Consider the following 13,772-nt stretch of genomic DNA (forward strand, 5'->3'; position numbering starts at 1 on the left):
GCCTCGGGTCATTTTATCAAAATCAGTTCTAATTTTATAATTATTGTTATTATAATATTATTAATTTCAACACTAAAAAAAAACTAAAGTAAAAAAAAAAAAAATACATTTGACAAGGTAAAATAGATTTTTTAATATTTTATTTTATCTTATCTACCATAACCAAATAGAATACAGAAATGATCAATTTATCGTGTACATTACTATCAAACAAAATTTTATCTCTGTATTTTTTTTTTTTATCTCCTTTGTTTATGTTTTTTTTGTCTCAGGACAACAACTAAACATTATCTTATAAATTTAAAAAGATTAAAAAATTGTTTATTTTTATTTTTGTTCTAGTACGTTTTTAAAAAATGTGTTTAACTTGTAAAAATATCAAATTGATATTGTTTTTAGTGATTTTTAATGGTTTTGATATAAAAAATCTGAAAAAAATTGTTTTAATGTAATTTTAAATAAAAAACACTTTTTAAAAAGTATTTTTACACATTAATATTAAACACATGGTAACTAACAAAAAGAAAAATCTGATCTTTTTTAATATATATTTTTTAAAAAATTTATCTCCAATCTTCAATGTGCAGTAATATCTAAAACAAATTTGAAAACCTTTTTTAAAAAAAGAAAATTCAAAATACGGGTTGTTTAAAACTTCATTCATGTTTTTTTCTTCTTTTTTGTGGGCTTTTTTTATTATTATTCTTCTTCGACGCCTACGGTAGAGATGAGAGGCATTCGGCTCTCAAAAGGGATTGGGGTTTTATTATTAGTTTAGGGTGACATTGAAATTTTTGGAAACATTATATTACAGAGGTACAAATAAATTTATAGAGGCCATGGATCGTGTACAAATTAACCACATAAATTGGTAAGGTTATTAGAGTTTATGAGTCAATAGATTCTTCTGAATTCCATGCTAAGGTATTCATAATCGAGAGACTGGCACCTAGAGAAGTAATGGAAAAGTCCTCGGCTGTCATGGCTACCCAGATTGTTGGCCTTCTTTTGCCATGTTCATTTATGGATGTTAGTTGATCGTTATGAAACCATTAACATTGATTCTGTAATATGTGCATTTGATCTTGGAAACGAGAAATTTAGATCATTCTCACTCTCTGGATAACTATTGCTGGGATATAGAAATTGGAGTTTATGAAAACTCCATCTATTCTTGTGGTCTTGACGACGACGACAGTTTTGAGCTGTGGTTGATGAATGAGCATGGCGTCAAGGAATCACGGATCAAAATGCTTGTCACGGAGAGCAACAAGATTGACCCAGAGAAACCACAGTATGTTTTTTTTTTCTTTGGTTGCAAAAGAGGGGTTCGAACCTAGTTGTTCATTAGAAAACTGTTCGGTTTCATGGTTAGGTCCTCCGCAGGATGCAATGAAATTGACATTGATGGAAGTTCTTCAGGAAATCCTGGTTGTGCGGTCGATAGCTTATGAATCTGGAAATGCCGATTTTGACTTGTGGTATTTACTTGGCATAATTCGACTAGTTTTAGGATTTAAGGCTTCACAGTCGCCATGATCAAGTGAAAATTGAGATCATGCATTCTTCAGCTTTATTTAATCAGAAGAAGAGCTTAAAAGAAGAGAGCTTTGAGAGGAAAGGACAGCACACAGGGAACAAGTACAGGATCAGTTTCAGGACAATACAACAAGAAATAGCTACATTAGAACTACGCAAGCTTTGAACTAGATGAAGACAACAATTTCTAAGGAATACAACAATAACAAACCCATCAATTATTGCGTAGGATTAATAAAACTAAACAAGATTTAATCCTAGAATGACGATTTCAGGGAAGTTATAGTCTGTATCAAAGTGAGGATTAGAAGGAAAGCTGCAGCAACAGTTCCCGTACCTCTCCAAAGATTGCTGAAATATACGAGTTTCAAGGTTGCCTTTCTACGGTTCCAGGGGTTCTCATAGTAGGCATTCAGCGTTTGACAGATATCACTATAATAAGAAGTTTTTTCACTACGTTGGCTAAGGTTGTTCATCAACTTTGAAACTGCGGCGTCATCACCTAGCCAGTTCTTAATAATTCCCTCTTCAGCTAGCAAAGCCACGTCTTCTGCCCTGTCAATAAGATGGTCCATAAACTTAAAGTAGTTGCTGATGTAAGCTTCACCCGGTTTGTAGAGCTGCTCCCAGGCCGTGACATTTCGTACAAAACGTTCGAAGGAATCATCAACTTCCAAGAGTGGTATCTTCAACACTCCGTTCTCAAAATGCACGTTGAGCAAACACTTGTCTTCGGAGACCTGAAACTTCACTCCTCCTTTGCGAAGCGTGACGGCGCTATATTTCAGCTTGATAGGCTTAGAGCGATTTTCTCGCCCGAGGGCAGCTCCTTTCAACATTAATTTCATTAGTAAATCAGTGAAATGCCTCGGTGGTGTGGATTCTAAATGCCTTGCATCTGTCGGTGGTGTGGATTCTGGCTCTTGTGCAAATGGGTAATTTTCAAAATGACGGGTGGTAAGATCAAGAAAAGGAATGTTTGGTTCATCTTGGCGAGGGTGATAAAACTCGCTATATATAGAGTCGATAACGGAGAAAGGTAGTTGGTTTTCAAGTAGCATCAAGTCTTCTCCTATGCAAGATATCATCCTGGTATCAAGATTTTGAGGAAAGTCATCATCATATGAATGCTTCAAAAACTCAATGATGAAGACAGCATCCAGCACGATCATCTTTACAAAACGTTCTGTTTGGATTCCGAAGCTCCCTGAATAACAGAGTCGGATACTCTCTTCTTTTTTCTGAATTCTTCTTAGAAAATCCATAAATTTCTTCTCATCCATGTCATTCCTTTTTAGGAACTCTCCTTGATATTTTCTTTTCAGCGTTTCCATGGCCTCTAGTCTTTCATCATTGTGGTGAAAAGGACCTATTGAAATCAGCTGTGGAGTGTAGGCTTCCGGATTTCTGACTCGAAGTGAGTTGGGAACCGTGTAGATACAGCATTCATCAGCCCGGTCCTTTTGAGGGGGCAACTCCTTTAATCCTTCCAGATGTAGCCAAATATTTCGAAGTTCCCATTCTACGTTTGTCAATATCATAATATCTTCCGTTCGAGTCCCAAAACCATTATAATTTGAAGCGCTTGCCTTGTTAGCATCCTGTCAAAATCATTAAAAAAAAATGTCAATATCATAATATCTCTTCATTCTTGTCCAATTGTTTAATATTCTCGAGACTTGTACTTCACTGCTCATCACTAAACACAATAATGCAACTAAAAATATAATATAATTTATTTGTATGCATAGCATAATTTCTAAACTTTTAAATCCCGTCCTTTCTCCTTCATTAAGAGATCATGATCAAGAAGGAACATAAGTTAAAATTGTGCAAGAAATACTCCTAAGTAATAAGTTATGCTATTCAATTTCTTTGGATTGAGAATGCAGTTCAATCTACGACTTCTCATCCTTATATATATATAGTAACCGAGAGGGTGTGTTATAATAGCTAGTGCCAGCAAGTTGAAAGAAAAAAAAAACATAGTCTGAAACACAAAAAAGAAAGGTAAAGCATAAAAGTCTGAATCAAAACTTGCCAAAACTAGAATAAAAGACAACACACTATTTTAGAAGGATCGTTGGATATTTGTCCAGTTCAATATAACTTTTCAGTCCTCTCAACAAAGTCCTAACCCATGTACATAAAAAGTTTCAATCAAACTGTCTTCAATCGATACTAAAGATGCTCATAATCATGACGACGACGATGTCTTAGTTTATTATTTTCAGTCCATATTGTCTTTGTTCATCTATGACTATTTCTAAACATGATGCGCATGATATATATTATGTCACATACATATCAGGCTTAAGTCTCACGCAATAAAACATAGGAATCACAAGAGTTCAGGAAAAACTCACAAACAGTATGCTAGCCAAAGAAAGGTATGGCTGGGCAGCCAGTTTTGAAACACAAGGACACCATTAGACATTTCCTTTTCTTCTGTATAAAACTTCCTATAAATCTTGACACCTGGCTTGCCATCAAATCATAACTGTTATACAATTCAGACCTTATAAATTCAAAGAAAACAATCGCAAGTAACAGTTTTTTCAAATACATCTCTCATTCCAAAACAATGCAAAGAATTTAAAAAGATTACTTGGAGCAAAGAGTGTATTGTAAAGATTCTTCCAGAAATGCAAACCAGAACATTTTAGAAGTTTACAACCCAATTAACTGTTATGCACAAATAAAAGAACCCTACCCCCTATACTTAACAAGTTAAATAAAGTCTTGGAGTTTAATTAACTCCCAGCATTACTTGTGCTTAAGAGGCATGACAACTTAATTCTAGCAACTCATCATTGCAATGCCTCAACTAAGAACATCATTTTGACCGCAAAGACTAAACATCAACACAAAACAAGGTTTACCTTCTTCAACAGTTTTAACACCAGGAAGGACCTTCTCGAGATTCTCAGCTTGCAACATCTTCGAAAATGAAGCATATCTGCAAACATCCTGGAAATAGATAAAATTGTTTTATAGGCCAGACTGGAAATATAAATAAATGAATTTAACTTATAAATGTGGTCTCACCTCCACTTTAAGTACCACAATTTTGTTAACGAGAATCAAATCACCCGGCTCAATTCTAACAGCAGCAAAACAAGCCAAATATAAGCTACTACAACAGACATTCACCCACTTTCTAGCACAGAGTTCTTTAAAGATTGCACAATCATTAACTTGCAAATATTCATGATGGTGTACTTAAACCATATGGCAAATCATCTACCTTATGTAATCACCAGTAGCACATCTTCCTTCGATTGTTTTCCTCCCATCTATACACACAACCCAGATTACTAAAAGAACATGTCTTGAAACCACATAAACAACAGACAATCCAAAAAAAAATTAAAAGCCAAAAAACATGGGAAAACCCCATATCAAAGAAACAAAAATAATACCTTTCAAAGAGTGAAAAGTAAGGTTCTTGAACATGAATTTCACAAGATATACCCTCCAAAACCTGATCAAGAGAAAAAAAAGAAACCCTTTAATCACCAATCAATATTAATTAAAGATACTCAAGAACCTACAACAAAAGCTTACATTTATCAATTCAAGTCCCTTCTCTTTAATTAACTGATCCCAATTCTCTTCTTTCTGCTTCAAGTTGCTATCTTTATCACCAAACACCATCTTCTCATAAGTTCTACATACAGCACCAGACTTTACAGACCGATACAAAGCTGAAGCTAAACGTTTATACAACGGATATAGAGCAACCCCATCAAAAGAATCTGCAGACCATTTGAGCATTTTAGCATAAAAATCAAATCTTTAACTTGAAAAATAATTTCTTATATGGTTTTTATTACCTGTTGGTGTTGGTGTTGGTGTTGGTGTGGAGTGACATAACATGTCATTTGGGTCTTCTTTGAGGAGGTTAATGCAGAATTCTTTGGAGAGTCTTAGATTGAATTCTAGGGTTTGGTTAATGTGGGATTCAAGAGTGAATTTTAGCAGCTCCTCTATCCTCTCTCTGTGTTTCTCCATTTTCGGTGTTCCTACTTGCCAATACCCTGTTCTGGCCATGGCTTGTTTTCTATTGTTTATTTTGTCACGTATGATGCATGTGATGTTTTGCTCTTCCATATTTAACAATGTTCATGCTTTTCCAATGATAATCTTTGGTAACGTTTGATTACTTTGCAGGGACAAAAAGTAAACATATAAATATGCCTGGTTAAAGATATAAGGGTATAAAAAAATAAATTTTAAGATAATTTTCCAGGGAATTTATATATTTTTAAATTAGAAGGTTCAGAGAAGACAAGTCTTTAAAAATAATATATTTTTTTTTTATTTTTAAAATATTACTGCAAAAAACTCTCTATTTTTAAAATTGTTTAACTAAGACATGTAAGAATAGAAATAATTATTATATAATTTTAAAAAACTTATTCGAGGATTAAGTGAGGCAAAGGCTAGATTACAAGTCGGGAGGGTCAGCACTACATTGACCTAGATCAATATAAGGATAAACATTATTATTATTAATATAGTTTTAAAACTTGATTTGGGATCAACAAAGACAAGGTTTAGGTCACAATTTAAAAGAGTTAATATAGGTTGACTTAAGTCAACGTATAAATAAAAATAATAATTATTATAATTTTAAAAACCAAGCTCGGGAGTCATTCCGAAACAAGGTTGAGGTCACAAGTCTGAAGGGTCAAATTGATTAACTTAATATATATATATATATATATATATATATATATATATATATCAAAAACAACCTTGTTTTGATTTTTTTTTTTCTTCAAAAAAGTCAATAGATTTTTTACTTGGGTTTTTGATCAACCAAGTTCATCATTCCTCTATTTTTTTTTAAACTCGGATCAATCCAAGCCTTGAGTCATTTCATCAAGTCAGTTCTGATTTTATAACTATTATTATTATAATATTATTAATTTCAACACTCAATATAAACTAAAGTAAAAAAATAATAATAATACATTTGATAATGTAAATTATATATTTTTTATTTTATTTTATCTTATCTACCATAACCAAACAGAATACAGAGAGATGATCAATTTATCTTGTATATTACTATCAAACACAATTTTATTCCTGTCTTCTTTTTATCTTCTCTCCTTTGTTTATGTCTCTTTTATCTCAAGACAATAACTAAATGTTATCTTATAGATTTAAAAAGATTAAAAGATTGTTTGTTTTTTGTTTTTGTTCAGGTGTGTTTTAAAAGTGTGTTTAACTTGTAAAAACATCAAATTAATATTGTTTTTTAATGATTTTTAATGGTTTTGATGTAAAAAATTTGAAAAATTATTTCAATGCAATTTTAAATGAAAAACACTTTTAAAAGGCATTTTTACACATTAATATTAAACACATGGTAACTAACAAAAAGAAAAAATCTGATCTTTTTAATATATATATTTTTAAAAAAATTATCAAGAATCTTCAATGTGTAATAATATATAAAAGAAAATTGAAAAACCTTTTATAAAAAAGAAAATTCAAAATATGGGTTGTTTTAAAACTTCATTCATGTTTTTTTCTTCTTTTTTGGGGGCTTTTTTTATTATTATTCTTCTTCGACGCCTACGGTAGAGATGAGAGGCATTCGGCTCTCAAAAGGGATTGGGGTTTTATTATTAGTTTAGGGTGACATTGAAATTTTTGGAAACTTTATATTATAGAGGTACAAATAAATTTAGAGAGGCCATGGATCGTGTATAAATTAACCACATAAATTGGTAAGGTTATTAGAGTTTATGAGTCAATAGATTCTTCTGAATGAGCATGGCGTCAAGGAATCACGGATCAAAATGCTTGTCATGGAGAGCAACAAGATTGACCCAGAGAAACCACAGTATGTTTTTTTTTTCTTTGGTTGCAAAAGAGAGATCCGAACCTAGTTGTTCATTAGAAAACCTGTTCGGTTTCGTGGTTAGGTCCTCCGCAGGATGCAATGAAATTGACATTGATGGAAGTTCTTCAGGAAATCCTGGTTGTGCGGTCGATAGCTTATGAATCTGGAAATGCCGATTTTGACTTGTGGTATTTACTTGGCATAATTCGACTAGTTTTAGGATTTAAGGCTTCACAGTCGCCATGATCAAGTGAAAATTGAGATCATGCATTCTTCAGCTTTATTTAATCAGAAGAAGAGCTTAAAAGAAGAGAGCTTTGAGAGGAAAGGACAGCACACAGGGAACAAGTACAGGATCAGTTTCAGGACAATACAACAAGAAATAGCTACATTAGAACTACGCAAGCTTTGAACTAGATGAAGACAACAATTTCTAAGGAATACAACAATAACAAACCCATCAATTATTGCGTAGGATTAATAAAACTAAACAAGATTTAATCCTAGAATGACGATTTCAGGGAAGTTATAGTCTGTATCAAAGTGAGGATTAGAAGGAAAGCTGCAGCAACAGTTCCCGTACCTCTCCAAAGATTGCTGAAATATACGAGTTTCAAGGTTGCCTTTCTACGGTTCCAGGGGTTCTCATAGTAGGCATTCAGCGTTTGACAGATATCACTATAATAAGTTTTTTCACTACGTTGGCTAAGGTTGTTCATCAACTTTGAAACTGCGGCGTCATCACCTAGCCAGTTCTTAATAATTCCCTCTTCAGCTAGCAAAGCCACGTCTTCTGCCCTGTCAATAAGATGGTCCATAAACTTAAAGTAGTTGCTGATGTAAGCTTCACCCGGTTTGTAGAGCTGCTCCCAGGCCGTGACATTTCGTACAAAACGTTCGAAGGAATCATCAACTTCCAAGAGTGGTATCTTCAACACTCCGTTCTCAAAATGCACGTTGAGCAAACACTTGTCTTCGGAGACCTGAAACTTCACTCCTCCTTTGCGAAGCGTGACGGCGCTATATTTCAGCTTGATAGGCTTAGAGCGATTTTCTCGCTTGAGGGCTCCGTTCAACATTAATTTCATTAGTAAATCAGTGAAATGCCTTACATCTGTCGGTGGTGTGGATTCTGGCCCTTGTGCAAATGGGTACTTTCCAAAATGACGGGTGGCAAGATCAAGAAAAGTAATGTTTTGGCGAGGGTGATAAAACTCGCTATATATAGAGTCGATAACGGAGAAAGGTAGTTGGTTTTCAGGTAGCATCAAGTCTTCTCCTATGCAAGATATCATCCTGGTATCAACAGTTTGAGGAAAGGCATCATCATATGAATCCTTCAAAAACTCAATGATGAAGACAGCATCCAGCACGATCATCCTTACAAAATACTCTGCTTCTTCGTACCGGAAGGTCTCTGAATAACAGAGTCTGATACTCTCTTCTTTTTCCTGAATTCTTCTTAGAAAATCTAGAAATCTCGTCTCCTGCATGTCATTCCTTTTAAGGAACTCTCCTAGATATATATATTTCATTCCGCTGGACTCGCAGTTTTTCATGATCGTGAAAAGGACCTATTGAAATCAGTTGTGGAGAGAAGGCTTCCGGATTTCTGCTTCGAAGTGAGTTGGGAACCATGTAGATACAGCATTCACCAGCCCGGTCCTTTTGAGATGGGAACTCCTTTAATCCTTTCATATATTCCCCATCGAAAATCCATTCTGGTCTAAACATCATTCGATGTATCCTCATTAATGTCTGAAGCACTTGCCTTCTCCTCTTCAATATTCGATGCACTTGCCCTTTCAACATCATTTTTCATGTTTGAATCACTTGCAGTAAATTTATCCTTTCCCATTCTGGATCGGTAACAAAACAAAACCAAGAATGAATGGCAGGTGTATAGTTCCAGAATAAGGCACTTTTGAGATATATTTTAACAAAAATAATATAGCAATTTCTTTATTATTTCACAATATTAAGGCACTTTTTGCCAACATGTAAATCTTAAGAGCGATGCTATAAGAAAATCGTATAAATTTCTTGTATAAAATGTGATAATTACTCTCTTCATTCTTGTCCAATTGTTTAATATTCTCGAGACTTGTACTTCACTGCTCATCACTAAAACACAATAATGCAACTAAAAATATAATATAATTTATTTGTATGCATAGCATATTTTCTAAACTTTTAAATCCCGTCCTTTCTCCTTCATTAAGAGATCATGATCAAGAAGGAACATAAGTTAAAATTGTGCAAGAAATACTCCTAAGTAATAAGTTATGCTATTCAATTTCTTTGGATTGAGAATGCAGTTCAATCTATATATATATAAAGTAATCGAGAGGGTGTGTTATAATAGCTAGTGCCAGAAAGTTGAAAGAAAAAAACATAGTCTGAAACACAAAAAAGAAAGGTGAGGCAAGAAAGTCTGAATCAAAACTTGCCAAAATTAGAATAAAAGACAACACACTATGTTAGAAGGATCGTTAGATATTTGTCCAGTTCAATATACTTTTCGGTCCTCTCAACAAGTCCTAACCCATGTACATAAAAGTTTCAATCAACTGTCTTCAATCGATACTAAGATGCTCATAATCATGACGACGACGATGTCTTAGTTTATTATTTTCAGTCCATATTGTCTTTGTCCATCAGGGATACTGTTGTTTTCTAATTCATTACACGCAACCCACTTCGGTTGCTAAACTTTTTATTTTGTGATTTATCACAAAATAAAGCTAGTGTAAAGATACGAAGAAGAAAAGAATAATTTTAATTTAATAATTTAAATTATTATATAAAATTTTAAAATATTATTTATATTATTTTTTAATATATCATTTTAAATAAAAAAAAATTTGAACTCGAAACTTATATAAACTTAAACTAATTTATATTATTAATTACTTAATTTCTTGCCAACCAAAATATACCATGAGCCAAAATGAAGATAGTTTTACGTTGAAGCTCCATTCTAACATGAGATATACTATGTACAGCTAGATAAACACCATTGTCATTGCAAACCTATATATATATAACTAGTAAGCCAGGGCTGACCTTGGAGAGATCGATGATCGGACAACTATGATCCCAGGCAGCTGCCGGCCTCTTTCCTATTGCAGCCTCTCTCTCTCTCCCTGTATGATATCCTGCTCTTATCAACCCCCTGCTTGGGCCAAATACATATAAGCAAGGACTGGTAATTACAAATCATGGCAATTACACAAAGGCAAATATATTTACTAGTCAATGGATCGAGAATTTATTTTTTAAGAAAATACTATTTTTACTTCTTTTTTTTTTTAATTATTGCGATAAGTTTTCCCTTTCTCGTGTTTTATTTTATTGTTAAATTATATGGTTATTTTTATTTTAAAAAAAAAATTAAAAAATTTATTTAACTTATATTAATTATAATCTAATTAACTAAAGGGTTTTTTTTTTTTCTCTTAAGAAAAAGGGATCAACCTGAATAGCGTTAGGTAAAGCATTAAAGACCATGAAAGCTGTATCCAGGTCACCACTTCATGTAGCACATCTTTCCTTTGTTATTTTGACATTTAGGCATTAAATTTATTGAACCAAATCCAACGGACAAACATTTACACAAAATAAAAAAAAAATCTGGTTAACCAATGCTAATCGTTAAATTTAAAAACCCATTAGTATAAAAAAGAAGAAAGAAGGTATAACTACAATTAATAACAAGGCCATTTTCCAGCTTTTGCGGTCGGTCACGGCACTTTATCAAATAAATAAGAAATTGAGGAGGGTGGATGCAAATACCTGAATGAGAATTTTGATAAAATTGATGTACTCAAATGAAAAAAAATTAAAGTTTAAGTCCTTAATTGAAAACAAAGTATAGCATTGGTGTATTAATAATGCAATTACCCCTAAATACAAAACATTGTTCTTACTTATAGACCATGCAAGAGATTAAGTTATACCATGAGAAAATTAACTTTTTAATCATATTTCCGTACATCTTTAATCTTCATTAACATTAAAATATCTTCATGAGTGGCTCTATCTGAGCAGGTAGACGTACGTAGAGCTCCATAAAGCTGTGGGTTGCCACACAATAAATAAATAAAAAAAACTACGTTAGTCTCACCATGCTTTCATGGTAGACCCTTAAAATTTATTACTGGCCTGCAAGAAGTTTTCAAAATATTTATGATGTTTCTAAAGCTTTATGATATTTATAATTTGAGCCCCCCAATAATTTAATCCACCCTCCAATGCGACTGTCATCGTCATCTTGCGAGAAATAATTAACAAAACTAAATAGCTTGCGTACATTGAACTAGGTTAATATATATATATTTTAATTGTTTTATAACGTCAGATAATGTTTCGAGATTTTTTAAAAACGTGTTATGAGACATTTTAGAAACGTGTTTCTTTTTTAAAAAATTGAAATTTTTTTTAAAGTTATTTTTTATATTTTAAATAAAAATATTTTAAACAACAAACATTATTATACATTCTCAAAAAATAATTCCAAAAATTTAACAATTTATTTTCTATTTTACCTGTATAATTTAACTGGTTATGCTTTTCAACCTTTTGGTTAGGTAGATATATTATTTTTATCCTTTTTTTAATAAATTTAATATGATTATTTTTTTATATGCATATTTTTTTTCTTAAAATTTATTTAGTTTATAAAAAATTTAATGAGATTATTGATTTATTATATGACTCAATTCCAGCATAGAGTTTCAGTTTTCCCTCACAGCCCAAAAATACACGTGAATGTAATTAATGTTCTTTCAGTGTGAATGACTACACCTTAATTGGTAGTTGACTTGTTTCTTCTTTTTTTCGGGTCAACTTGACTATTGTTGGGTTTTGTAAAAATGATGGAGGGTTAAAACCCGGGTTTTTTTTTTATTTTTAAAAAAAGCGATCATAACATAACAGCATGTATTATTAATTAATTAACATTAACATTAACATTCACTACATCATTTATTGTTACTTTCTGCGCATGCACTTAAAGTGAGCACTAGAAAATGCACTTCGTAAATATATATAGATATTGCTAATATTTATTTGAATTAAATTATATAAAGATTAGTTTGATGTGACCTGCTTAATTTGTTTGATCTAAAAATAATTTTGATGACCAATAAAAATATATTTTTACTTAAAATAAATATTTAAGATAAATATTTTTATAAATATTAAAATAATAAAATATTAGCTTGATTTGGATCAGTTGAGATTAACCTACTAATAAACATGTCAGATCATGACACTATAATAAATGTTAAAGCTCGTGCAATTGCTTTCCATACTTTTGATGCCCTGGAGCCAGAAGCTCTGGGTGCCCTTTCCACTGAATTCTCTCATGTTTATTCCATATATCAGTGAAATGCATTACAAATATCTGTTGTTCGTATTCTACCCCTTGTGTAAACGTCAACTTTCTAAAATGGAAGGCGGCAAGATCAAGAAAAGTATAGCCATTTTCATCAATGTATTCTATATCTAGGCATTTTTTAAGATATATTTCACCAAAATAATATAGTAATTCCTATATTATTTAACAAATTAAGCCTCCTTTTGCCACCATGTAAATTTTAAGAGCGATGCTATAAGAAAATCATATAAAATTTTTGTATAAAATGTGCTAATTACTCTTTCATGCTTGTCCAATTGTTTAATATTTTTGAGACCTATACTCTACTGCTTATCACCTAACATTATAGTATATTTTAAAAATTTAATATAATTTATTTGTATGCATAGCATAATTTCTAAACTTTTAAATCCCTCCCTTTCCCTTTCTCCGGAATAGGTCATGGTCAAGAGGGAACATGATATTAGAAATTTTGTTTTAAAAACCATGCAAATACAGTATTTTTTATACCGAATTTAAACCATGATATTATAACATGATATTAATTTTTTTTTCAATTTTTTTTGATATTAGTTTTACTAGGGCTCCGTTTGTTTGCAGGAAAGTGAATTCCTTTTGGAAAGTGAATTCCGGGGAAAGTGAATTCCTGGAAAGTGAATTCCAGAGAAAGTATTTTCCGATGTTTGGTAGTGTTATGGAAAATGAACTGGAAAACACTTTCCAGTGTTTGGTTATGTCATGGAAAATGAGCTGGAAAATAACTTATTAATATTTTATTTTTCTCAAGTTTTATTAAAATAATGAGGAACAAATCTTACAAATTAAAAAGTTGAATGAGAATGAAATTGAAAAAAAAATATAATTTCATAAATTATCTCAAATAAAACAAATAATAATCAAAATAATAGGGATCAAATCTAAAAAATTAAAAAAAAAATAAAAAATGAAGAAATTAAAATAATAATAATCAACATTTCATAAATTATTTCAAAT

The 13,772-nt window shown here is 31.8% G+C and overlaps 1 protein-coding gene across 1 annotated transcript; it reads right to left on the reverse strand.

The window, feature by feature from the left end:
• Positions 1–7,902: 7,902 nt before the first annotated feature.
• On the reverse strand, positions 7,903–8,778 carry LOC118032120 (UPF0481 protein At3g47200-like). The gene has a single exon (XM_035036730.1). It carries the CDS (start codon positions 8,776–8,778, stop codon positions 7,903–7,905), a length of 876 nt encoding a protein of 291 aa, XP_034892621.1.
• Between the last annotated feature and the right edge of the window lie 4,994 nt (positions 8,779–13,772).

Source organism: Populus alba, chromosome 7, assembly GCF_005239225.2.
Source record: "Populus alba chromosome 7, ASM523922v2, whole genome shotgun sequence".
Classification (NCBI taxonomy): domain Eukaryota; kingdom Viridiplantae; phylum Streptophyta; class Magnoliopsida; order Malpighiales; family Salicaceae; genus Populus; species Populus alba.

Bases quoted from the DNA above. Each gene is read 5' to 3' on its own strand.
- LOC118032120 (XM_035036730.1), bottom strand. From the start codon at position 8,778: ATGATCGTGCTGGATGCTGTCTTCATCATTGAGTTTTTGAAGGATTCA.